The sequence below is a fragment of the Prionailurus viverrinus genome, chromosome D1 (genome assembly GCF_022837055.1).
Source record: "Prionailurus viverrinus isolate Anna chromosome D1, UM_Priviv_1.0, whole genome shotgun sequence".
NCBI lineage: Eukaryota > Metazoa > Chordata > Mammalia > Carnivora > Felidae > Prionailurus > Prionailurus viverrinus.
The window spans coordinates 109,274,655-109,301,444 of NC_062570.1; the positions used below are offsets into that span (position 1 = coordinate 109,274,655).

A 26,790-nucleotide genomic window follows, 5' to 3' on the forward strand; every position below is an offset into this window, starting at 1 on the left:
ATTGTGAAGATGTGAAAAAGAAAAACCTTTGGGATTACTTTTATTCAGCTTGTATTTTTTTTTTTTTCATGTGAGGAGCTGAATACTTGACGAAAGCAAAATTGTAACTTTATTCAAAATGTAAGATTGAAAAGAAAATTAAATATCTTACTGCAATAAATAAAATTCCACTATTATAAAAATGTTTCCAAATGCCAGATGATAAAGTTCCTCCACATCAATGCATCACTGAAATTTCATGTAATAGGATCTGACCTTTTAAAATAGTTTAACTGGAATCTGGGTATTGAGGAAAAAGTCTTTGTAAACTGAGGAATAATAAAGTTTGGTGGTACAGACTGTACTAGTGAGAGAGAAAATATTTGAAGGTGAATGCACATTTACTTCTAATGTAGTAGACAGAGATGGTTTGCATCTATCATTATACACTATGATATAATATTATATAGTACTCAACAAGACCAAATTAAGGGAACAATATAAATGAAGCTCAGCATTATAGGTTAAAAGGTTCAAAACCTGGGACCTCTGGGTGACTCAGTTGAGCATCTGACTTTGGCTCAGGTCATGATCTCACAGTTGGTTGATTTCAAGCCCCGTGTTGGGCTCGCTGCTGTCAGCACAGAGCCTGCTTTGGATCCTCTTCCCCCTGCCCCCCGCCCCTCCCTGATCACTCTCTCTCAAAAAATTAACATTAAAAAAAAAAGGTTCGGGGCGCCTGGGTGGCTCAGTCGGTTGAGCGTCCGGCTTCGGCTCAGGTCATGATCTCACAGTTTGTGAGTTCGAGCCCCGCGTCGGGCTCTGGGCTGACGGCTCAGAGCCTGGAGCCTGTCTCCGATTCTGTGTCTCCCTCTCTCTCTGCCCCTCCCCTGCTCATGCCCTGTCTCTCTCTGTCTCAAAAATAAATAAACATTAAAAAAATTAAAAAAAAAAAAAAAAAAAAAAAAAAAAAAGGTTCAAAACCCTGCAATTTAAAGAACTACATTTTTAGTAGTTCATTTATAGGCTACACTTAAATCAGAAACATTCCATGATCTGAGCTATGTATTGTTATTGAACTTACTGGTTACTGTTTCTACCAGTTCAATGCTCAATGGATTAAATCTGGATTAGGTAAAACTGTTTGGGAACCCCTCCCTTCAAACATGAGTGGAACTTTGACACGATCAAAACTGAATCCACCTTACAGGGAATGCTCAGCTTACATGATTTATAGAGACTGCACTATCAGATTACTCAGACCAACCATCTTATAGACAAAAATGGACAAAAAGAATTAGTAATAATTCCAGAAATATTTACTAAGTACCTATCATGTGCCAGACCCTGCTTTAACTAGACTAAGAGGCTCCTGGGTGGCTCTGTCAGTTAAGTGTCTGGCTCTTGATGTCAGCTCAGGTCATGATCTCACAGTTCCTGGGATTGGGCCCTGTGTCGTATAGAGTGGCTCCGATAGCTTGGAGTCTGCTTGGGATTCTCTCTCCCTCTCCCCCGCTCATGCACGTGCTCTCTCTCAAAAGAAACAAACATTAAAGCAAAAAAAACAAAAACAAAAACAAAAACAAACAAAAAAAAGAAACTAGATTAAAAGCAGTGAACAAAACAAAAAAATCCTTGCCTTTGTGGTGCTCACAGCACAGAGCGGGAGATAGACAGCAAGCAAAATCAACAAGTAAAATGATGATGTGGTGGTAGTGGGCTTGAAGAAATGAAAAAGAAAGCAACCTACACTGATTGGTAATCAGAGAATGTGCACATTAGTGGGAAAAAGCATGTTGGAACTGTTCTAACATGCTTTGTCAGGACACACACTTGTCAGTTTTCCAAGCCTTGTTTATCTTCTTTGAACTCTTAATATTCTAAAAGTTTCAAGTTAAATACACAATAATCTGAGGTAAAGCTAGACGATTACATTAGAAATCGTTCTCAGAATACCAGCAAGTCCTGCAATAAATAAACTTCCAATATTCTTTAATTAAGACTCATATGACGTCACTCTTATGCACACAAAAATAACTTTAGTTGTGTTCCTAGTAATTCTGTGACTTAATATATGGGGTGGAGAGTGCTTTCTGGGAGGTTAGCCTGGGGGGGCAAAGAGAAAGAGCTCAATGCTGCAGTAATCGCGCAAAGGCTGTGACACAGGCGCTAGCTCTCGGCATCAGCAATCAGGCTTTCCCACACGCAGTAAAGTAAGTTAGACCCTCACCTGTGCTTTAATTATCATGTTTAGAATTTCAGCAAATGAAAAGAAGCTTTTTGGCTAGTTGAAACCCTAACAAACTTGGACACAGCTGACTTGTACCAAGACAATGGAAAAAACTGGGCTGGAAGTGAAGAGTTTATAAAGGCATGAAAAAATTAAACAGAATGAAGACCAGCATCTACTAATAAGCCTTTTTTTAGAACAGCTCCCATAAGCAAGGACTCTTCCAATTAGTGAGTATGGCACTTAATAGTCACTGGTGTTGTCCAAGCCTGCAAAACAGCAGGAAACGCCAGGGAGTTTGAAGTTTGTTAGTTTTTAAAATACTATATACTATAAAACTGCCGGATAGAATAACTTGGGAGCCTCTTACATTTCAGGAAATGTCCACTCCCTTTCCTTTTTCAGAAGATCCAACCCTTCACGTGTATTACAAGACTTACAACATTACTCAAGACCACTGTCTGTCAAAAAAAATTTCCTCATTGTGAATATTTGCTCATTTATTTTCTATTATAGGATTTAACGTGCATATTCATTTTCAAGAGTTCTGATTAGTTAAAAATAAGGGGTTATTAACAAAGGGGTTATACACTTAACAGCTTTGTTAAAAAGGGAATTATTATGTTAAGTGAAAAATATAAGCCCATGATAATCATGAGAATGTTCCCAAATTTATCCAGTACTGAGTTCTTTGCTTACCCATATCTTCTTAAGCTCTAAATATTTAGAGGTCTCCATTTAAGTGTATTACCTGAAAAAGACTAGGAAATTAAGTTGGCAGTCATAGTCTAAACTTCTAGACCTCTCCCAGACCACAAATTCCTATTAAAAGATGCAAAATCATTTTATCACATTTACTAATCGCATGGTCTTGGCAAGTTGCTTACTGTCATCTAAAAAAACGGGGATACTAAAGCACCTAACTTGAGAACTGCTGTGAAGGTTCAATGAGTTAATATGTGAGAAGAGTTTAGAACACATCCGGCACTTAATGAACCCTCGGTAAACATCCCCTAACACCTCCACATTCTCGAAAAAAATTCTCCTGACATAGAGACTCCACATCATATGCCTTTTTGATAGGGGAGAGTATGTAACACAGAGAAAACTCAGAGTTTTAGACACTTCCCCTCCTACCATTCTCAAATAAAAGGAAGTAATTACTAAGGAGCTTTGATCTATTTCAAAAATCTGAGTGAGGCAACTTCTCAATCAGTTATTACTCAACAAATGCCTGCGGCATTCCAAGAATCATGCTAGGTTCTGTGTAGGTAAAGACATTTAAGACAGCCCAATACAGAAAAAATTTGAAGCCAATGTTGAAAGAAAACAGAACTTGTCCCATTTTACCACCATCAAGGTCAAAGTATATTTTAGTTCAATGTGCAACTAGCTGAAGTACAACAACCTGGCCCAAAAACACGGTTTGACACCATCTTTGGCAATCGCTTTCAAATTTTAGAACTGCTAGTACTTCATGTGTGATCTCTGACTTACTGACTCAGCATTTCCTGAGATGGACACAATCTGCATTACAAGTGTCCTAGGTAATGAACCTGGTTTGAAACCCACGGCCTGCCTGCACTTTACAACTCCCATCCTGTAAAAATCCCACAGGAGATGAGCCTGACACTTCTCTCTCACTCTTGCCCCTGGATGGTCCTTGTCCAGAAGCACAGCTTACACGTCAGTGGGGGCAAGGGTGGTCCTTTGTGCCTGCTTTAAATGCTTCCACCTACTAATTTCAAAGTATAGGAACTCGAAATTTTGGCTGAATAAGGCAAAAGCTCCATTTGACTAGAGACTTTGGTGTGGGAGTTCTGGAAGAAGTTCCTCTCTCCTATGCCTACAGTATTTTACCTCACAGAACAAGGAGGGGAGTTAAAAATGGCAGAATGAAAAATCAACTTCCAAGTAAGCACCCTGTTCACACCAAGTAAATGCACTGGAATTGAAAAAGGCCCTTCATGTGTTGTTTATCCTTCAAAACAGCTCCTCTTTACTTTTATTCCCCAAACTGCCTTTTCAAAAAAGATTTAGTATTTGTATTTAGGTGTTGGTAACTTAACTACTGAAAACATTGTGATCTAGGAAACAAGTAAACAATAATGTCATCAGAGTTCTTCCTAAAAAGAGTGAATAGCTTAGAATCATTATAGTTACTGTCTGGTTACTCCCCCCACCCCCTCGTCCTCACTAAGGAAATTTATTACTTTTAATTAAAAGGATAGCTGGAACATGGAAAACCATACACATCAGTGAAGAAATACTATGCATATTCATACAAAGGAGGCTTGAAATATTCAGGTATAGGTTTTCCTACACTTGAATTTTCTCATGTTCACAAAACAGGAAAAGACAAATTCTCGTGCAAAACAGTATCAGCAACTTTCAGCCACAGCATCAAAATAGGAAGTTAGCCAGCAGACACTTTGCAGCCAAGCTAGATCCTAAACAAAAAGTCTCTTTTGTACAAAGAAAAATGTTTTGGTTTTGTTAAAAAAAAGGCTGTAACTGGCAAATTTCTTCCCTCAACACTTGCCCCAAAGTTCAGTGTTTAACTTCCTATTCCAGATGCCTACTGCATTACTCAAATTGAATGCAAATGTTCATTACTGCAAATGTGCTCCCAGCTCTCCAGGGTAGGTGGTTCCTCTCTTTCCCATCTTATTTTCACCTACTTTTCTTCCATGTTTTCTAAAGAAAACCAGAGTATTTTCCAGCCTCCACTCTTATCAAAGGTTTCAAAAGTAGAAACCAAATTTCAGTTTGATTTTGTGCTGACGGAGGGAGCACATATCCCCAACGACACTAAATTATATCACTAACAGCGGTAATATGGTTCAAATAGTAATTTCTGCCTCTTCCCCTGCTCTCATGACTGTAACATCAACCTGAAAATGACACCTCTAAAAAATATCCGCAAACCCTAAACTGCGACTAATAGACTTTACCATAGGCAGTGTTTATGGGCATGGACTTTGGAGTTCTCCATCTGTCTGTCACTCTGTGATCTTGAGCAAGTTATTGCACCATTTTAAACCCAGTGTTCTCATCTGGTAAAAGAGCTAGTAGTGCCTTTTCCTCCATAAAACTGGCTGTGAGGAGTAAATGAGATGGTTCTCATCAAGTATTGAACAAGGTAAAAGCTCAATAAGAACGAGCCACATCCTACGTCTATACCTCTGTTGGTATCCTTATTTACAGTCAGGAAAACACCGTGAAAATGTATTCCCCTATTTTGAAATACTCAGGGATTAGGCTGAAATTAAATTCTGCTTGATGAGAAAAAAGGAATCTATAAGAAAAAGACTACAAAGGACGAACTCAGGAGTACAGTTTATTTAAAAAGAAACGGAGGGGCGCCTAGGTGGCTCAGTCAGCTGAGCGTCTGACTCTTGGTTTCGGCTCAGGTCATGATCTCGCTGGTTTGTGAGCTCGAGCCCCACATCAGGCTTTGTGCTGACAGTGCAGAGGCTGCTTCAGATTCTCTCTCTCCGCCCCTCCCCCCCAAGTAAATAAATGAACTTAAAAAATAAATAAATAAAAAGAAATGGAGTATTCTATTGTCATTACAAATGTATTTAATAGCTGTCAAAAAGTTTACTTTGCTAATTTAAATAGTTGTATACTTCAAAGTAGTACAATTTTATAAACATTATATAATTTTATAAGTATTATGTAATTTTATTTTCTGTCCTTCCTTTATTCAGTCCAAATTAATGGCAGTTTTTTGTAAATGGGATAGCCCTGAAGGCCAATAATGATAACTATTTTAGGACTGAAGATGTCATTCTTAAATATGAAAACGTCCTACTCAATAACTGCTACATATTGCTTAATATGGTTTAGATACATAAAAGTGAGACACAATTCTCCAAGACTAAATAAATGGTCAAGGGCTATGGAAGCCAGAGACAGATTAGTTAGTTGCGTTGATGCCAGTGATGGACTTAAGGTTCCTCTTTTTTTTTTTTAATTCTTTTTTTTTTTTTTTTAATTTTTTTTCAACGTTTTTAATTTATTTTTGGGACAGAGAGAGACAGAGCATGAATGGGGGAGGGGCAGAGAGAGAGGGAGACACAGAATGGGAAACAGGCTCCAGGCTCCGAGCCATCAGCCCAGAGCCTGACGCGGGGCTCGAACTCACGGACCGCGAGATCGTGACCTGGCTGACGTTGGACGCTTAACCGACTGCGCCACCCAGGCGCCCCAATGATTTATTTCTTTTGAGAGAGAGATAGAGAGCCATGAGCAGAGGAGGGACAGAGAGAGAGAGAGACAGAGAGAGACAGAGAGAGACAGAGAGACAGAGAATCCAAAGCAGGCCCCAGGCTCTGAGCTGTCAGCACAGAGCCCATTGTGGGGCTCAAACTCACAAAACCATGAGATCATGACCTGAGCTGAAGTTGGACACTTAACCGGCTGAGCCACCCAGGTGCCCCTCAAGGTTCCTGGTGGTAGCAGCAGTCACTCTGAAAGTCCTGCGTTGGGCCAGACTGGTCTCAGCTATTCTCCCCAGGGTTTTTAAGCCAGTTAATCAAGGACATCAACATCCTCTTTCCTCATTTTTATTAAGGCATTCTAGAAGCTACCATTCTTGGCTATTCTAGAATATACCTAATTACTTGCCAAGGTGTTTCCTCAAACAGCAGGCTGATCTCTAGACTTGACAATGAAGTAGAACACCAATTGGGTTACTTTTCCATTACGTGGTGTTTTTTTTTGTTGTTGTTTTGGTTTTTTTTGGTTTGTTTTTGCAAGAGAAAAATGTTAGTACTAATACAGGTTAGACTGTATTGATGAGAAAAAGGGAATCAAGAAGAAGAAGACTACAAAGGACCAACTCAGGAGTACAGTTTATTTAAAAAGAAATGGAGGGGCACCTGGGTGGCTCAGTCTGCTGAGCCTCCGCTCCTGGGACCTTCAGGGGTACAGCTTTTTAAACTGTTACTCTACTGGGCACCTGGGAGGCTCAGTTGGCTAAGTGTCCGACTCTTGATTTTGTGGGATCAAGCTCTGTGTTGGGCTCTGTGCTGACAGCACAAGTCTGCTTGGGATTCTCTCTCTGCTACTCCCCACCCCCCTCAAAATAAGTAAATAAGCTTAAAAAAAAACCCCAAAACTGCCACTTTATGATACCCTTTTTAACAATAACATTATCCTAAATCTGCACTGGTCAAAATAGCTATAAGCAAGAAGGAAAAATGGCAAATCTATTTTCTTTTACAAACTCACTATGCCACTGAAGTCTACTTAAACCTTAGTTTTTAATTAACAAAATCCTTTATTTACCTCCATTCTACTTAAATGTATGTGTATTTTTCCTAACAGGACCTAAAATAATTTTTGAAGCTATGACACTTATCTTGTCAACATTCCATATGTTAGGGATGTTGTGCTTGGCTTACACTGTTACACTATTTACGATATCAGGATATCAATGATCCCCTTTTTGAAAAAAGTGACTAAAAGTTATAAGCATGAAGAATTTATTTTTAAAAGATCTCAAATATTTACAACAGAGAGAATGTAATGATTTGTTCCATTTACACTATGATATTTTTACCAGTTTATCTTCCAGAGTAGAATACATGTAACACCTACTTGCCTAAATTATTAAATTTCTCATAAAGAAAAAAAATTAAAAATATCATTTGGTTGGGCTCCAGATGTTGAGTCTCTTTGTAGATTTCAGTTATTTTCTAGTATTCACAAAATATCTATTTTTTAATATAAATGCTTAATTAAAAAAATGTTGTTTAATGTTTATTTATTTTTGAAAGAAACAGAGACATAATGTGAGTGGGTTGGGGCAGAGAGAGAGGGAGGCACAGGATCTGAAGCAGGCTCCAGGCTCTGAGCTGTCAGCACAGAACCTGATGCGGGGCTCGAACTCACAAGCTGTGAGATCATGACCTGAGCTAAAGTCGGACGCTCAACCGACTGAGCCACCCAGGCGGCCCATATAAATGCTTAATTTTAGAGGTCATGATTTGACCCCAAGATACCCAAATTCACACAATGAGACACATTACAAAGGGGCTGGGGGGGGATCTAATATTATCAGTCTGAATTAAAAGCAATAAATTATTTACCATGCTTTCTAAGAAGCAGATTAAACCCCTGAAAAAATATACTTGTTCACTTTATCCCATTATATTTTTATTCTTATAAGGTCAAAGTCTTCCTACCAAACCAGCAGTCACACTTTGCATCTACAGATGGGACAATTCCAGCAGGGACAATAATCTGTTTGCACAGGGCTTCTCAGACCTATCTAGTGAGTTTAATTACCTTTTTTTAAAATAAGGGTTTTCCATTGACCTATATTTTAGGTCAAGTACAACCACAGAAATGAAACTGTACTTTATTATCAGTGCAAATGTGCTCTCCCTTGCAGATTCTTGGTAGTGCTACCCCCACATACAGCTATCACACTCCAATTCCCTTCTTCACTGGCTGGGAAATTAAACAAACAAGCAACCCCACAATCCCTAGGAAAACAAGCCTTGCTTTTCAAAAAGTCAACTGACTTGTTCAATGTCCCTAGGCAATTTGGTACGAGCCTAGCTCTTGGGACAAATCTCAGATAAATTCACACTAAAGTACTCTAGCTAGGTTGATGGATTAGCAGTTCAGCAGAAGCACACTTTTATACTGTCTTTCCAAATCTACTACCTCTCTAAACCAGTTACATAACTGCAAATCAGTAAGTTAAATGCATCCTGCAGTGAGTTGTTTTCTGAGCCACAATTCTGTCTGCTCTAAATTCTGTGGCCGAGTTTATAACCTTTAAGAAATGCTCAAAACTATACCTAAAGCTTTTGCTCTGTTAAAAGAGTCCACCTACCTAGCCTTAATCTATTAACCTTCATAGGAAATCCAATGCAAACTGCTAAATATGAAGAATTGGTTTACAGATTTTATTTCAAGGGATTTGGGAGCAATAGAAAACTTGTGCCTCATATCCCCAGTTACAGCCTCTTTCTCAACATTTTTCTTTTATAAATGCACACAAAAAAATGACAGACTTGCCTTGTGAGGTCGAAAATAGAGATACAGGCTGAGAGGAAGAGGAAGAAACAAAGGAATCTGAAAGAAAATATACAGCGTGAGAATTTGACAACCTCACACAGGAATTTTAACTTCAACTCTTTTTTTTTTTTTTTTTTTGGCCAAGCATCATAATTTCATTGGGTTTGAGCAAGATGGGAAAACTCAAATCTTTACTTCCATTTACTGTTTTCACTCACCTGGCAGCAAAACCTTATTTCATTTTCAAGATGCATTTCTAAAAGTTAATTTAATTTTTTGGATCAAATATTCTCACCCTCAGAGAACGAAAAGAGGAACCCCTAGCATTTTAAAACAAATATAACCTCAAGAAAGATGATACTCCCCTGCAAGTCTTTTTGGGAAAGAAAAAATAAGAATCTTAGTACTAATTGATATTTCCTTTTAACTATTTTCAACTGCATTTGAAGAGTTAGTCACTAATATGAGCATTTAAAGTTATATACTTGGCAAATATGCAAAGTGGACCCTGATTACGTTAAAAAAAAAATCACAAATAATCCACTAGGCAAACAGGACTACATGAGAAACCTTCCACCTTCTAAAATTATACTCCTCTAAATTTGGCAACATTTATCAGAATTTTAAATGCACGTACTATCCCCACCAACCATCAATATTCTTTTGAATTTGGCCAGTTATACTTCTAGGAATATAACATAAAATATTGTCACAGAGTATAAAAAAAACATGTTTATAAGAATATTTATAAAAGCAGTGGTCATAAATATTAGGAATCATCAAAATGACCACCAACAGAAAACTAGTTACATCCAAACAATGGAATACTTGCTGCTATGAAAAAGAATAAAGGCACAGCTATGTATGTTGATACAGTTGATGAAAAAGCAAAGGGCAGAGATATATACATATGCCCCCGTTTGTTAACTGGCAACAAAGGGGACTAGCAAAAGGGACTTTAAGGTTTGAGGTGGGGGAGATTTGCTTCTAACTACAACCTTTGGCCCTTTAAAAACAAACAAACAAACCAAAGCATATAAATTATCTTTTCAGTAAATACAGAAAAAAAATTAATAAAAATAGCATGGGAAAAGCAACCTCCCCCCAAATGCCCCTAAACATACTGGCCTTTACTTGTTACCTCCTTTTTTCCTTGCAATTATAAACATGTTTTTACAAACATTAGAAATAAAATGGGGGAGACTGCTTTAAAGGACTGGGCTATAGCTATATTGTAAGTACTTAGTCAACAAATATGGAGAACATAACACCAAGACAGTTTAGTGGACAAGTAGCAGTAATTCAGTAACTCAAGACCAGACTTTTAAAATTCATTGCTTTTTAATCATCTTAAGATAAAGCACCACATTTGCCACTACAAATGAAAAACTGTTTTCCGTTATTTATTTTTTTTAGTAATCTCTACTCCCAACGCGGGGCTCAAACTCACAACCCTGAGATCAAGAGTTGTACACTCCTCCAACTGAGCCAGCCAGGAACCCCATCTCTCTTCGTTTTAAAGCAAGCATTTCTATAGGTTTCTTTAATGTTTCCATATGGGTTCATCCCTATATGCATTTACCTTCAACATTAAATCTCCACCAGATGATGAGTTTAAATTTGAATAAGCAAAAACCAAATGCTGAAAAAGCCCAATGCCAAAAATGATCCTATGAATTTACCCATCCACCTCCACCTAACACCCCCTCCTATGGAAAATTTTAACACACAAATTCTTATGCATCACATCTACTCTGATACAAAACACAGATAACCAGTAACAATTTGCCAAAACAGATCCTGTGAACTTGCCTATCTACCTCTACCTAACATCCCCTCCTAATGGAAAATTTTAACATACAAATTCTTATATGTATGACATTCCATTCATATATATATACATATATTCATACATATATGAAAAAATATACATGAAAATGTTAACTGGATGGTACTACTCACTGGTTTTTAATTTTCTTTGTATTTTTTTCTTGAATTTTGTTATAGACATACATTTTTCAAGAATTCTAAATTTCTAATTTCTAATTGCCCTCTCCTTACAAGGAACAGGTAAGCAACCTGAGAGGAGAAAAAGGACACCTCAAATGGGATCTCTAACAGGTCTTCCAATAAAATTTTAGTGAATAATCTTTTTAGTCTTCACACCACTAGATTTTTAATCCTCGTAAGACTTTAATCTGCAACTGTCAAAACTACCACACACACACACAAATCATGCCACTTTGAAAACAGGTTGTTCCATTTACTGAGTCCTGAATGCTGATAGACACTGAACTAAATACTTCTATGCATATTAAATGAAATCATTACAAACCTCACTTATGATTTAAAAAAAAAAAAAATGAAAACCTGAAGCTTGTGTCAAGAATCAGTATTCAAATCCACACTTTTCCTGGAAGTCTGTGCCTTTCTTTTTATATAATTCTATCCACCAGTCAGATTACCTATCTTATATGCTAGTTACCTAAAAATTTACTAGTCAAGTTTATGTTTTAAAACTTCATCAGACCAGTAAAATAAGATCTTGTCCCCTACCTTTTAACCCTTCTCTCCCTAGCAGCATACTGAGTGGGTGAGAAGTGGAAAAACAGGTGCAAAGAGAGCAAAAGGGCACACTAGAGTAGGTTTTCAAATTTGTGTCAAGCCTGTGCCAGATACTGTTGGGGGCAGAGGGAATAGGAAGAGAGGTGCTTTGGACTGTACATGAGACTTCGGTTTTGATTTATTATTGAGGGGAAATAAACCAAATAAATCTCACTGTTTGAATTTTCTAACCCCCATTAAAATATTATTCCAACAAATTATTTATTTTAGTGACAGCTGTCCTTCAACACCAGCAGAATACAAACTATATTTTTACACAGAGAAACAAGGTTCGGTTATTAAGGCATCTTTCAATACATAAGGAAAAGTAGTATTTGAAACTTTATCTAAAACTCATATAATGAAAATTAGAAATCCATCAGCTCTTTCAAACATCTTTCTCTCTAACGTTAAAATTAAATATTCTTTTCATTACTTAGTTTTCCTGTTTGCCTATAAAGGTAGGCTCCTCGAAAAGGGTTTCTATTCTTTCTCGTGACCACAATTCCTGATGATAACTCATATCATTTCAGTAGAAATGCTAAACTAAGCCAACTAATGCCCTCTCTCCTATCAGAATTCCAGGGATAAGCAGACCAATTTTTTCCCCAAAATTTATTCCATTTTTCCCTTATATTTTTTCTATTACTGCATCACTGAAGAGAAGTAGTGAAAGTGGGCCTCCTTGCCTCTCCCAAAGCAATTCTGATTTCATGATTAAGGGTTTCTTTAAAACAAACTTTTAATTTTAGAATAATTTTAGATTTACAGAAAAGGCCCAAAGGTAGTAGAGTATTGCTTTCTATCCAGCGCTCACTTTCTCCCATTGTTAACAAGTTATGTTAATATGGTGGTACATTTGTTACAATTAATGAACACTGATACATTCCATTACTTTTTCCCTAAAGCCCTTTTTCTGTTCCAAAATCCCATCCAGGATACCATATCACATTTTGTCATCAAGTCTCCTTAGTCTCTTTTAGACTATGACAATTTCTCAGGCTTTCCTTGCTTTTGATGGTCTTGACAGTTTTGAGGGAGCATTTGTCAGATACTTTACAGAATGTCCCTCAATTTGGGTTTGTCTCATGTTTAGATGTTCTTCTCATGGTTAGACTGGAGTTTTGGGTTTTGGGGAAGACTACAACTTAGGTGAAGGGTCCTCCTTCTAACATATCAAGGGTATATACTATCTCAATATGACTTACCACTGAAGATGTTAACCTTGATCCCTTGGTTGAGGGAGTTTGCCAGGTTTCTCCAGGTAGTACTTCTCCCCCATCCTTCCGTACTGTACTCTCTGGAAGCCAAGTCACTAAGCACTTCCTACTTTAAGTCTTTTATTAGAACACTAAAAGAGTTGGGTTTCTTTGTACATTTATGGAATAAATGTATATATAATCCAAGAGAAGAACAATCAGAACTCTTGTTGCAAAAGAAACATAATAGAAAGTCTAACAGAAACTAAATGGACTGTGTTAATAGGAAATTGGCTACAAATATTTTAATGACCCAATTTCTAAAACAGCACTACATTTACTTTTAGAAATGTCTTACCCTTCTCCAAATAGTATTCAAGATCAATGTAGTGAATCAAAATCTCATATTTTTTTTAGGAATGAGATGGAAATTAGACTTATTTTAACATATTTAAAAATCCTGACACATCAGACTAGCCTACCACTGAGTCCTTATTCGAAATGGAGTCTAACACACCAAAACGTGGCATTCAGGTGGTTACAAAACAGAGACTTTTCTGGATTAAAACCATTAGTGAAAAATACCTCAAGTCCAGACATAAAGAAGCCAATCTTAAACACAAGATATATTTATTACAGATACAGTTTTATGGGCTTACATAAAAACCCTCTTCTTAGCACCATGTCAATGTATCAATTTCCACAGGAATAAGTTTTTTGCAAAGCTCCTAATTTGATTTTCAAAAACCAAACATTCCTCATCTGTGGTTTATGAACAATTTCACAGCAGTTCATGAACTCTGTGAAAGCTTATGCACTACTTTGTTTATATGCCTGTTTTTCTGGGAATAAAATGTCTCCAACCATTCATTTCATAAATATTTATTAAACACCTATTATAAACCAAGGACTAGTTTTAGTTGCTTAACAAAAATGATTAGTTGCTCATCCAAAAATATCTGAGGGCCTGCTTTGCACCAGGTCCTGCTCAGATATTAGAAATAGAGCAGTGAATGGGGCACCTGGGTGGCTCAGTCAGTTAAGCGTCCGACTTCAGCTCAGGTCATGATCTCATGGTCCGTGAGTTCAAGCCCCGTGTCAGGCTCTGGGCTAACAGCTTGGAGCCTGGAGCCCGCTTCGGATTCTGTGTCTCCCTCTCTCTCTGACCCTCCCCCCATTCATGCTCTCTGTCTCAAAAATAAATAAACGTTAAAAAAAAAAAGAAATAGAGCAGTGAAGAGGCGCCTGGGTGGCTCAGTCGGTTAAGCATCTGACTCTTGATTTTGGCTCAGGTCATGATCTCATGGTTCGTGAGATTGAGCCCTGCATCAGGCACTGTGCTGACAGCGCAGAGCCTGCTTGGGATTCTCTCTCTCCCTCTGCCCCTCCCTCCTCTCTTTCTCTCAAAAAATTAAATAAATAAATATTAAAAAAAAAAAAGGCAGTGAATAAAACAGCAAAAATCTCTACTCTGATGGAACTCGTATCTAGTGTGGAAGACAGACAATAAACAAAGTAAGTCAGATCATATACTATATAAATATAGTAAGATTGTGACAGATATGACAGATGGTAAGAAATACAAAGGAGTGGAGCCCTATAAGGTGTTTTTTCTTGTTCGATTTAGATAAGGTGGTCAAAGACCTAAAGAAAGTGAGGGAGTGAAAAGCTGTGAAGATATATGGGGGCAGAGCATCCTAGGCAGAGTGAACAGCAAATAACACTCTGAGGTAGAGGAGTGTTCCTGATGTGAACAGTAAGGAAGCTACTGTGGCTGAAGCTGGGTGAGCAAGGGGGAGGGTGAGACCGGCATTGACTCTTGAGTGTGATCAGAAGCTACTGGAGCATTTGCCCATGAATGACATGATCCGACTTATGTTTTTCACAGGCTTACACCATCTGCTGTATGGAATACAGACTGAAAAGAGGCAAGGGATAAAGTATAAAGACCAGTTAGGAGGCAAATGCAATAATCCAGCGGAGCTATGATAGCAGCCTGGACCAGGGTAACAACGGAGGTCGAGAAAAATGGTTAGACGCTGGATATGTTCTGAGCATAGAATCAATAGGATTTGCTGATGTCATATGAAGGAAGGAGTCAAGGATGACTTCAAGCTTCTTGATTCGGGCAAAATATGGACAGAATGACTGTTTACTGAGATGCACAAGACTGTGAGAAGAACAGACTTATAAAAGATCAGGAGTTCAAGTTTAGACACAGTAAGTATGAGATGCCCATAGACATGAAGACTGAAGATAAACATTTGGAAGTCACCAATTTACAGATGGTATTTCAAACCACAAGATGGCTCTCATAAATGAGACCAGAGCACAGAGAAAAGTTCTGAGAAGTCCTGGAACACTCTAAATTTTAGATGTTGGGGAGACAAAAAAAGAATTAGCAATATGAAATCCCAATAATTAGTGGTTGCCAAGGTATGAAGGGAGAAATGGAGAGTGACTGCTACAGGTACAGGGTTTCTTTTGGGGGTGATGAAAATATTCTGGAACTAGACAGTGGTGATAGTTGCATAACCTTGGGTGTGTGTATATATATATATATATATATATATATATAAACATTTTAATATGGTGCTTTTTATGTTATGTGAATTGTATCTCAAAAAAAAAAAAAAAAAAAGGAGAGGTGAAGGAGGAGGAGAAGAACTAGCAAAAGACACAAAGGAGGAGCAGCCAGTGATAGAGCATGTGGTGTCGTGGAAGACTAAAGGAAAAGTATTATTTCAAAGAGGAAGCAAGTGATCAATTTTACCAGAAGCTGCTGATAGGGCATTTAAGATGAGGACTAAGAAGTGGCTATTGGATTTAAAATGTGGAAAATAACTAGTGAGCACAACAGAAGTTTCTATAGAAAAGCAGAGCAATACGGCACATGGCTTAGGAAGCATGGGATCAAAAATTAAATTTTTAAAGAATTTATTTATTTAAATTTGTTAGTTTAACATACAGTCAGAAATTAAACTTTTTAAGTTCAACCAATAACTGAAGTGAAGAGGGTGACTGAAAGATTTTTATCACAGGTTGTTTCAAATTTTAAAGAGAGGCAGTATGTGTATTCAAAAGAGAACTGAATTGGACCCTCAATGATCCCTTAGTTTTATCCTACCCTCAACTTTACAGCAACAGACGTTTAGGCATGTCACTTAATCTCCCTAAGCCTGATTCCTCATCTGTAAAATGACGCTTATATCACTATCTATGTCATAGATAGACATAACACAAGTCTTTCTCTTATTGAATATAGCTTCCAGAGATACAGATATCTGTTTTACCTGCCTATCTCCCAAAGAGCTTTACTATATGCTCAAACATTTGTTAAGTTAATGTACGGGCACAACTTACACTACAAAGCAATACACAAAGATAAGATATAAAAATCAAATATTTCTATCTCCTATATAAAAGACACTGCATTGCTGAAATGCTTTCAGGTAACAGGACAAAAGGGCATCTGTATCAGTTTTGCTAAAAAAGTTTTCCAGGATACCCTTCAATATCCTCAAGGGCAAGGTGCCAATGAGGAACGTGTCAGAAAGCTCCAACCGCCTCTCCTGGTTAGGTTATGATGATATGCTTACAGGGAGAAATAAAACAGCTGATTGGAGAAAATAGGTAAGTATGTTTCTTCGAAATTAAAAAAGAAAATCGTAAGAGAAGGCTACCTTCTGACACACCCTTTCCTAATAAAACAAACACCAATCTGATACAGTATTTAAAGGGATTCTCTCTGAAACTGCACTATCACAGAGTAAAAATGTCTTACATAAGTCACAAGAATGCAGTAAAAGACTTCAATGACGCAATCACAAGCAATACTGATTATAGCTAAACTTACGTGGCATATACAATTTTTCAAAACATCTGTAGCATACTCAATGACCAAAAATAATTCTAGAATTAACAGCTGCAATAAATGAACTGAGTAAAAAGTCAAGTCAGTTTCCTGGGCAGCTTCTGAATAAGATAATTATATAAACATAATATCAACTTGATAATTTTTATCTAAAAAGCTTTACTATTAAATTAACATATTTTTCACAAGCCTGTAAAGTTTTGGAGGCAGTTATAAAATTCATCATTAACAGTAAAGCTGAACATAAACTATTAAGTACATACAACAAATATGTGTAATTATTCATTTATTTGGAGCCTTTTATAATTCCACTTGGAATTACAAAAACGGTTAAGTTCTAGGATTACTGCTAAAGGGAAGTGCTTTTCTATAGAACAAACAGCCTCAAAAAAACTGGAAACCTTAACTCTCCCTAAACCTCAATGACATGTCACCAACTCCCTCACTACTAAACTTCATTTACAAGTGCTTGAAACACACACAGGATTAAAGAGGTAAGTGAGCCCCTCCCCCCAAATAAAATAAAATAAATAAACCAGTGAGTCCTAGATCAGGATGAGTATATAATTTCCTTACCACAAAATACAATAAAAGCAATAGTATTCATCTTATTTTGTTTTTAGGCCATCTCAAATTATAAAAATGTAAAAACACTGATGTACTTACCAGCGATTTCATAAACAATCATCTAGAAATTTCAATTTAGGGTTAAGGTATGCTTGTCACACATGAGAGACTAGATTAGAGTGGTTAAACTATTTGTGAATGTGACTCTAAAAGAAAAACAGTATTAAAAGAAACATTTTATTTCTGGGGAATAAAAACCATCCAAGTCAATAGGCAAATGTAAACCATACTGACATGACCATTCTTGCTGTCTCCTGTACTCTTTCTTGCTTTCACTGACAGTGTATTGTAACACACTTATGGTCAGAATGCTGCAGAAAATACTTAAGCATATATTTTTAAGCTTTATTTAAGTAATCTCTACACTTCACGTAGGGCTCAAGAGTCGCATGCTCTTCTGAATGAGCCAGCCCGGCGCCCCAATACTTAAGCATACTGATGTCATGCCAAGCTATCTACAAAACACCTTGGCTGCCCCTCACCTTCCTTTTAACAGACTGGCTGAGTGAAAGGCCTGGTAGCTTAGAAGACATTAATGTGAAGGGTCAAAAGCTGCAACACCCACTTTTATAAAGAGGAAAGTGGTGTAAGATCTTCCTTCATTGTGAGGAAGATGATGATTTCTCACTTGAAATTCAACTGACATTTTTTATCTATGTGCAAACAGTTTGTAACCTGCAAATAAATGAATCAAATATTAGGTACTCTTATTCAGTGAAAGTGAGGATTTCAGGGCACAAAGCAAATTTGCCTAGGTCATATTGCTGAGGCTCAGGATATGCACAAGGTCATACAACCATTAAAAGACAGAATCACGCTTGAAATCTATATGCCTTTGGAGCTCAAATCTGCATGTTTATCACCATGTCATACTGCCACTGATAATGTGACATGAATATAATACAGTTAATGTCAGTGTTAAACAGGTAGATTCCTTCCTAAGGGTTAAGATGGAAAATACAAATTACATACTTGTATTTGATTGACATAATAGAATAAACTGTGAAAGTGATGCCATAAAAAGTACACAGGACAACTAAGCTTCACGAGTGAGAAAAGAAGGATTTAAAGCAAAAACTTTTTTTTAACTGTCCAAGCTGTTTTTGCTTTGAGTTAATTTCCATGAACAGATACAAGAAATGTAGCTTTATTCTGGCATCATGATATTCAGAGCAATAATAAAGGGCAGTCTCTGTCAAGCTGTAGGATTTTAAACACTATTAAACGCTTTAAAAAGACAGTAAACCTTCAAAGTTCAGACATGGTATCTATACTTGGTGTCTAATAAAGGCAATCCCCCTTCTGAAAAAACACTAAATATTTAAGTCTCTTTTACCTTGACCTCAAACTTCTGCCTTTGACATCTTTGATTTTCTTCAAAGGCAGAAAATCGGGATGCCAATTCTGGCCCTTGACCACCTTCTCCCAGCATACTCTGCTGGCTGCACTAGCACCTGGGCATTAGACCAGAGAGTGTCATCACTCATTCTCTACCTTTAGGTAGTAACTAATATTTCTAAAAGCTGTTACTAGACAGGTCAGTTGAGACAAAACTTTTTCCTGCAGGACACCAAGCGACCACCCTTTCCACATTTTGAAAGTCTCTTAAACCAAGAGGAGCTTGGTGAAAGAATGTGAAAGCTGAAGGCTGACATCAATCAACACTTGTAGACTTTTTAAACAATCGAGGTAGATTTTTAAGTGTCCATTTTAAATAGGTTAAATTGTGGAATAACAAACTTCACCTTATTTTCGTAGTGCAGAAGCCTAGGACATTTCCTTTGAGATATGGAGAAAACATTCTACAAGGGGGAAGAGCTTCTCCAATGGAATGATTAAGCACACATTACAGTATCTTAAGCTCAACTTTTCAAGTAGTGACCCGACCAATGAGGCCCACCAAAACTGTATTAATGCTTTTTAGATAATATTAATACCCATCTACAACAAATGAGAACTTAAGTAAGACAGAGTATCTATCTATTTTGCAGGTGAATCAAGAATTTAAAATCACGAAGAATCAAAAGGTCTATACAAAAGGGCCAACAACCAAACAGTAAGCAATGACAAGTGATTAAATCCAAAACACCAAGTTGCTAAGTTATAGGGAAGCTGTTGTTCATCTGGACCTTTGCCCAGAACACAAAAATTTGGAGGAGAAACGCTGGCCGTTTAAAGGGAACAAGGGTTCTAAATTTGCTGCCTCATTCCTTTATCTGGACAGCTAATCTTGACCTTGCAGAAGCTTCCTCTGATACTGTCTCTATCAAAATGGCCATAACCACACTGGAAAATCCAACAGGGTCCCAAAGCTCTTATGTGGAAATCCAGTGTTCAAAAAACTAGAGAAAAGGGGCACCTGGCTCAGTTGGTGGAGCATCCAACTCTTGATCTTGGGGTCGTGAGTTCGAGCCCCACTTTGGGTGCAGAGATTAAACAAAACAGAACATCTAGAGAATATTTAAAGCCAAGATCAGAAATCCCACGTTCTTTAGAACAATCAACCCAAGATTCTGGCAATGGAGACAACGGAGTATTTTAAACCCGCTCAAAATCCTTTAAGGTAACTAAATGCAGAGCAAAATCGTCTGTACTTTCCCCGGGTTATGGCCCCCTTCCTTTGACGAAAAGGTTTTTTTTTTTTTTCTTTTTTCTTTTTTTCAAAGACTGAGTTCCTCTAAGAACCACCACCTGCTCATGGTGCTTTTTTTTTTTTGCCCTCAAGAAGGCATCTGCACTGCAGATCTCTGCACGAGGGGAGCTTGCCAGCCAGCTCCCACCAGCAGGCAAACGCGTATACAATGGAAACTAAAAGCGGCCTGCAGCTTGCCTCCTAGTCTTTCACAGAGAGACAGAAGAAGGGGGTTCAACCAGCTCCTGCTTTGTCTAATTTTTCTCCCCCTCCCCCCTTTCTGCGCTAAACACTCCCCTTTGTTACACTGCGATCAATAATGGCCCATAGAGAGCATGAAATCAAAATGTGTTGATGGCTTGGCATGACTCTATTATCTTCTAGAATATAAGCAATTGATTGCTTGTCCCCACCCCCACGCCGCGCCAGTGACGAGCGGGCTGTGTTGCAGATGCAGCCACGGATCCATCTTGGACCATCAGCTGCTCCCTCCCAAATCTTCCCGGAGCTATTCTCATCACGCCTCGTCTCACCTCGGAGCCTCAGAAAAGCGAGCATTTGGGGAGTCTAACCACAACAAAAATTACAGGCGCAGGAAAAGAGCATGGAAAACGGCTCCCATGTTTCCATCAAACGTCCTGATCCTCCCCCACGGGAAACCAAAAAATATTTCTATATTTCTGGAAGACTACCACGAATTTCCGACTATGTCAACACCTGTCTGTAAACCCGCAGTGCAACCTTTGCACCATCATCTCTTCAAAACCCTAGCCAGCTCGCTCTCCTGCAACCAACCTGCCCCAATCCTCTCAATCTCTCTAATCCTCCACTAAATCACCCCGGTTCAGCCGACGGCTCCCCCGAAATGGTGTTTCTCCCCCACCTGCTGTGCCTCGGCGTTAACGCCCACTCCCCAGAATATCTCCCCGCCCCCAACCTGTTTGCCTCACACCCCGTTATTTCCTCACCGCCTGCACCACCTTACTCTCCCCTCCCCCTTAGCCCATTTTCCACCCGCTCGTAACCGGGGGCTGAAGCCTCCGGTAGGCGAGGGTCCTTTGCCTTCCCTGACACTCCAACGTCCCCCCCACCCTCCAAGGGCGGGGTTCCCCGGAGCGCCTCACCCGCACAGGAGGAGCCGCAGCTCTTCGCCCCCAGGGCGGGGCAGGCTCCAGGGCTCCCGCCGCCGGGCGCCGAAGGCTCGGCCCCGGAGGACGACGACGAGACGGACGGAGACTGAGTGGCCGCCGACGGCTCCGCCATGGCCGCGCGAGCAAGGGCAGGAGAGGGGTGAAGAGAGATGTGGGGCGGGAGAGAGGGAGGGGAAAGAAAATAATCGGGCAGCTGGCTCTCGGAAGTCCCTTCGCTCCTCCTGCTCCGAGGACAGACTCCGACAGACTGACTGACTCAGCCGAGCGCAGAGAGAGGGCGGGAGGGCGAGCGCGAGCGCGCAGGCGCACAAAAGGCCCCCGGGCGGGCGGCGGTCGGGTCTAGGCGCCCAGCGACGCAGGGCGCAAGCGCAAGAACTGTCCCTCCGCGCTCCTGCGGGGAAGGAGGGGCAAAACTGGCTTCACCAAGCGCGGGCGCGAGAGGCCGGGGTGGGCCGCGCCCCTCCGGGAACGAGACGCAAGGGGCGTGGCCAAATGCCAAGCCCCGCCCACCACTGCGGCCGAAGTGGGAGGGGGCCCCCGCAGGTTAGTATTTCTTCATAACTCCTCATGTGAATGTGTCAGGGTCGCCGGATTATGGGTTTTAACAATAGAAGTTTCTTTTGCTTCCATTAGCTGGAGAATGTCTTTCCCATAAATTCCAGAGCGGATGTCTTTTGTCTGATGCGTTCCTGCCTGTGACGCCAATGAAAAGTGAAAACCGGAATGTGGATGTAGGCCCACTGTGCAAGGTGCTTTATTAATTTTTCTGGATGTGTCGTAATCTCTGAGGCAGAGATGGCACGGTCTCCCATTTGGTAGGTGGAGCAAGATGCTATACAGAATGAAAAACTATTACTCATTCTAGTCACATTCCAATGCAGCCAACAGAACCTGCTTCATATTCTTACGTTGTTTCTGTTCCCAAAGAGGGGTCCACCTTGGGTCTTAAGGTTGTCCTTTCCTCCACATAGGCTATCAAGTAAAGAAGACATACTTTGAAGAAAAAATAGCTGAGCTAATGAGAAGAAGAGCCCGGAGATAACATCCTGGCTGCGGTTATGGGGGGGATGGTAAAATGAGGTATTGAGAATATGCCACAAAATACATACGATTGAATTTTATCCATAGCCTAAATGGAGTCTTTAGTAGAAAATTTATTTGAAACCAGATATCTAGCTTATACTGGATTTTGTTCGTTTTTGTTTGTTTTGTTTTGTTTTGGTCTCCTCTTTGGTTGGATTGTGAAATTCAAAGCCTTCTCCATACACGTGATCAAAATACTTGAAATGTGCATGATTCTTTTAAAAAGGGGAATGTAAACTGGAAATGGCAAAAATCAAAACTGTAGGCCTTGTGATTGCTAAAGCAGCAATCGATGACCTGAAGAGCAATTGCAAGATCAGCAGATCCTGTAGAGATGCAGCCTCACGAAGGGGGAGGTGGTATGCCAGGCAGCAACAGAAAGGACAAGTGATCTGACCATTGGAAATCTTCTAGAACAGGAAGTAGACTACATCTGCCCTTGACACTTTTTAAGGTCAGGTAAAGCCCAGATAGGAAAAAAACTGGCCATTGCAAATGCTCTGGAAAAAAAGGCCCAGAAGATATTTCCCAAAATAATACGTGGCAAATATCTTCCTCTGACACTTACGGCATCAGTTGATAATGCAGCAATCTGTCCTTTAGATGACAAAGGGAAATAGAAACTAATCTGATAACCAAGCCAGTTATCTACCCATTCTGATAAACGCATAAACTTTAAAAATGTATGCTGTTAGATGCTGGATAAGAAAATGAATGAGGCTGGTCCTTAGCCCTGACAGCGATTGCTAGGCTCTTAAGGAAAGGAAAGGAAACCTGTTTTCATGGTAACTAGAAGTAGAGAAAAGAAGCTAAAAATAAAGGTACAGATGTCTTGGTGGTCCTTTCACACTCTTAAGATTTCTTCCGTAAGAGACCTTTGTGCTAGGTCCAATTCCTGAAACTGTTTTTCTTTCCTGCTCCCTCTTGCTGTACCAGTAAACTTCCCTGAGACTGACTCTTGCGTGAGATGTTATTTGTATCTATGATTTGTTCCACAAATGTTTACTGATCACCTGCTGAGAGAATGACACCATCCTGGGGAATGTGGAGGAATCAAAAAAATATGTTTGTCCTGTCTTCAATGAGCTTACAAGCTAGTTGGGGCTCGAAAATACTCGCATAAAAATAAAAAGTAAATGGCAACCAAAACAACCCCAAACAACACAGAACTGCAGTGTTCTGATGAGATGGCAACTCAGTTGTATGAATTTAAAGGGAGAGGGAATCATAATGGAGCTGGTAGTGGCTTGGGAGGTTTTATGAAGAACAAAGTCAGAGTTTGGAATGGTAAGGAGGTCATTAAAAGCAGAGAATGGTGTGAAGCAAATGAAGCGGCGGCTTTTGTGCAAGTATACAGTAAGACCTCCTTCTGGGCAGACCAATCACTGGAGAGCACTCCTTCCTCCCTGCCCAACCCATGATGCACTTCAATGCTGGCTTGTTTAGCAGAACTTGGCCTAGATTTGATCCCCTCTTGCCCCTCCCCTCCACAGGCTGCCTTAGGGCCACACGTAGACTACGCGGCCATCTGTGGTGGCTAGAGGGTCAGAAGTGTGACTCTAGTAAGGTTTTTAGGGTGTGGTTAGCCCAGTTGCCTAGAGCCAAGGGCTTGAATTGAAACAAGAGGGAGGTAAAATGGGAAAGATGTGTCGGGGCCAGAGTGTGGAAAGGCAGGAATACAGCACTGAGGAACTGAGGGTTCCTCTTAAGGCTAATGGGAATATGGGGGACCCAGTGAATTCAGTGAGGTTTTCCGACAGAGATGGGCTCAGATGGGATTATTAAAAAAAATGTCTTTTCAATGCCTATTTAGTTTTGAGAGAGCGCGAGCAGGGGAGGGGCAGAGAGCGAGGGAGACACAGAATCCGAAGCAGACTCCAGGCTCTCGGCACAGAGCCCGCCGCGGGGCTTGAACCCGTGAACCGTGAGATGGTGACTTGAGCCGAAGTTGGACGCTTAACCGACTGAGCCACTCAGGTGCCCCTCAGTTGGGATTTTTGAAGTGTTCACTGGAGCATAGCCACTTCTCAGTTCTGTGTAGCAATTTTTTTTTTTTTTTTTTTTCTGGAGTAATTTTTTGCTGCTGAGGCACTGAGCTGGGCCTCTTCTTCCTTGGCCCTGTCCTTAGAGGACTGGTGTTTACACAGCTAGTTTCCCACCTCGGCTTCTAGGCCATCTCATTATCCCATCTTTTCCCCCTGACTTAGGGGGAAAAAAAGGATATATTTTAATTAAGAAACCTCTTTGAATATGTTCATATGTCATGTATATAGGAGTGTATATATATATTCAAGAATAGGCCCACTATAAAGTTTTCTTCTATTCTTTTTTTTTTTTTTTAATTTTTTTTTCAATGTTTTTTATTTATTTTTGGGACAGAGAGAGACAGAGCATGAATGGGGGAGGGACAGAGAGAGAGGGAGACACAGAATCGGAAACAGGCTCCAGGCTCTGAGCCATCAGCCCAGAGCCTGACGCGGGGCTCGAACTCCCGGACCGCGAGATCGTGACCTGGCTGAAGTCGGATGCTTAACCGACTGCGCCACCCAGGCGCCCCAGTTTTCTTCTATTCTTAACCCCTCTCCAGCTACTAGTCTCCTCTACACACACATAGGTAAGTACTGTTAGGAGCTTTTTGTGGCAGATGCAAAGGTGAAGAGAGCAAATCTTCATCCTCATTCACTCTTTTTAACATAAATGATAGCATGCTATACACGGGTTGTTGCTTCCTTTCCTTAATAGTAAATTCTAAGAGTCTTTCCTAGTTTTTTTTTTTTTTTAAGTAGGCTCCATGCCCAATGTGAGGCTTGAACTGACTGAGCCAGCCAGGCACCCCTCTAGTATCTTTTTGAAGAAACAGATAGCTGTGCTGTTGGCTGAAATAACAATGATGAAGCAGCTGATACGTTTTGAGATTTTACTGTGTTACCACCACGTTGAGGGCCTGATATCCGACTTTTTCCTTTTAATTTTTTTGATGTTATTTTTTTTTTTTAATTTTTTTTCAACGTTTTTTATTTATTTTTGGGACAGAGAGAGACAGAGCATGAATGGGGGAGGGGCAGAGAGAGAGGGAGACACAGAATCGTAAATAGGCTCCAGGCTCCGAGCCATCAGCCCAGAGCCCGACGCGGGGCTCGAACTCACGGACCGCGAGATCGTGACCTGGCTGAAGTCGGACGCTTAACCGACTGCGCCACCCAGGCGCCCCAGATGTTATTTATTTTTGAAAGAGAGAGACAGAGAGACACAGCATGGGCAGGGGAGGGGCAGAGAGAGAGAGGGAGACCCGGAATCCAAGGCAGGCTCCAGGCTCTGAGCTGTCGGCACAGAGCCCGATGTGGGGCTCCAACCCACGAACCATGAGATCGTGACCTGAGCTGAAGTAGGACGCTTAACCGACTGAGCCACCCAGTCACCCCTCCAACTTCTGACACCCTGTCAGTTGGGGTTGACTATTTTCTTTTCATAAACTATGCCACCAAGTCAATAGCTCATTTTATACACAGAGCAAAGTAAGGTAGATATTTAAATGACACCCAGAGATGCCAGTAGTCCAGTCTGTCCCTTCCAAGGCCCCAGACTGTTGCTTAAACGTGGATCTTAGGAGTAGGCGGTAGGAGGAAAGGCTGAATTGGGTCCCAGCACAGTCACAGTGAGTGATAATTATTTACTTGGCTATTTACCCCCTAATACTGTGAGTCTCTGGAGGACAGGAATGTGTGTCTTACTCATATATCAGCAATACGGCCTAGCACTATGTCTGGCACATAACAATTCTGGAAAGCTATTTTTGGAAAGCTTTGGGACCTGAGTCACAGTGGATGTCACTGCAGAAAACAATTTTGTTACTTGTGTGCTTCATAAAACACTTGGTTATCTGGAATATTTCTGACTGTGTTTTGCTTTTTCCCAAATGACTCCGGTTACCAATATTTGAGCACCAACTATGCATCAGTCATAATTGCCCAACACTTACATCGCATTTAACCCACAACAACTCGAATCATTGCAGGAGATAATGAAATAAGTTCAAAGAGGTTTAGTAACTCCCCCCAAGTTTGCACAGCTAGTAAGCATCAGAGCCGGAATTCCAAGACAGGCTGGTCTGACCCCAAACACTGTGGCCTTAGCCATTCAAACATGTCTACATGTCACCTGCTTCTGGAAAACCACAAGGAAAACACAGACTCTGGTCATACCACATGACTCAATTCAGAGTGAGATGGCTAAAGGCAGGCTGTAATCAGTATTATCAATATTGAGCATTTTAAATGTCTACTGTTTTGATGACCCTGGTTATTGGCGAAGAAACAATGACACTAACAACAAAACATTTTTTCTCGTTTATAGGAGTTGTTTTCTGAGCTGTG

General features: G+C 40.0%; 2 protein-coding genes across 3 annotated transcripts in view; one reads left to right on the plus strand and one right to left on the minus strand.

Moving 5' to 3' along the window:
* Positions 1-21,663, minus strand: part of RTN3 (reticulon 3) — a 61,758-nt gene extending 40,095 nt beyond the window's left edge. Inside the window, exon 1 of one of the 2 annotated variants that reach the window (XM_047877138.1) lies at positions 21,311-21,663. In XM_047877138.1, coding sequence (XP_047733094.1) covers positions 21,311-21,446 — 136 coding nt within the window. In that variant the 5' untranslated portion in view covers positions 21,447-21,663. Of the gene's footprint in view, positions 1-21,307 lie in introns of both variants that reach the window. The other variant, XM_047877137.1, reaches the window with a different exon arrangement.
* LOC125146605 (translation initiation factor IF-2-like) lies at positions 21,445-23,604 on the plus strand. The gene is made up of 4 exons (XM_047823303.1): positions 21,445-21,456; positions 21,595-21,877; positions 21,968-22,083; positions 22,306-23,604. Exons 1-4 carry the CDS (start codon positions 21,445-21,447, stop codon positions 22,315-22,317), a joined length of 423 nt encoding a protein of 140 aa, XP_047679259.1. The 3' UTR covers positions 22,318-23,604.
* The last annotated feature ends 3,186 nt before the right edge of the window (positions 23,605-26,790 follow it).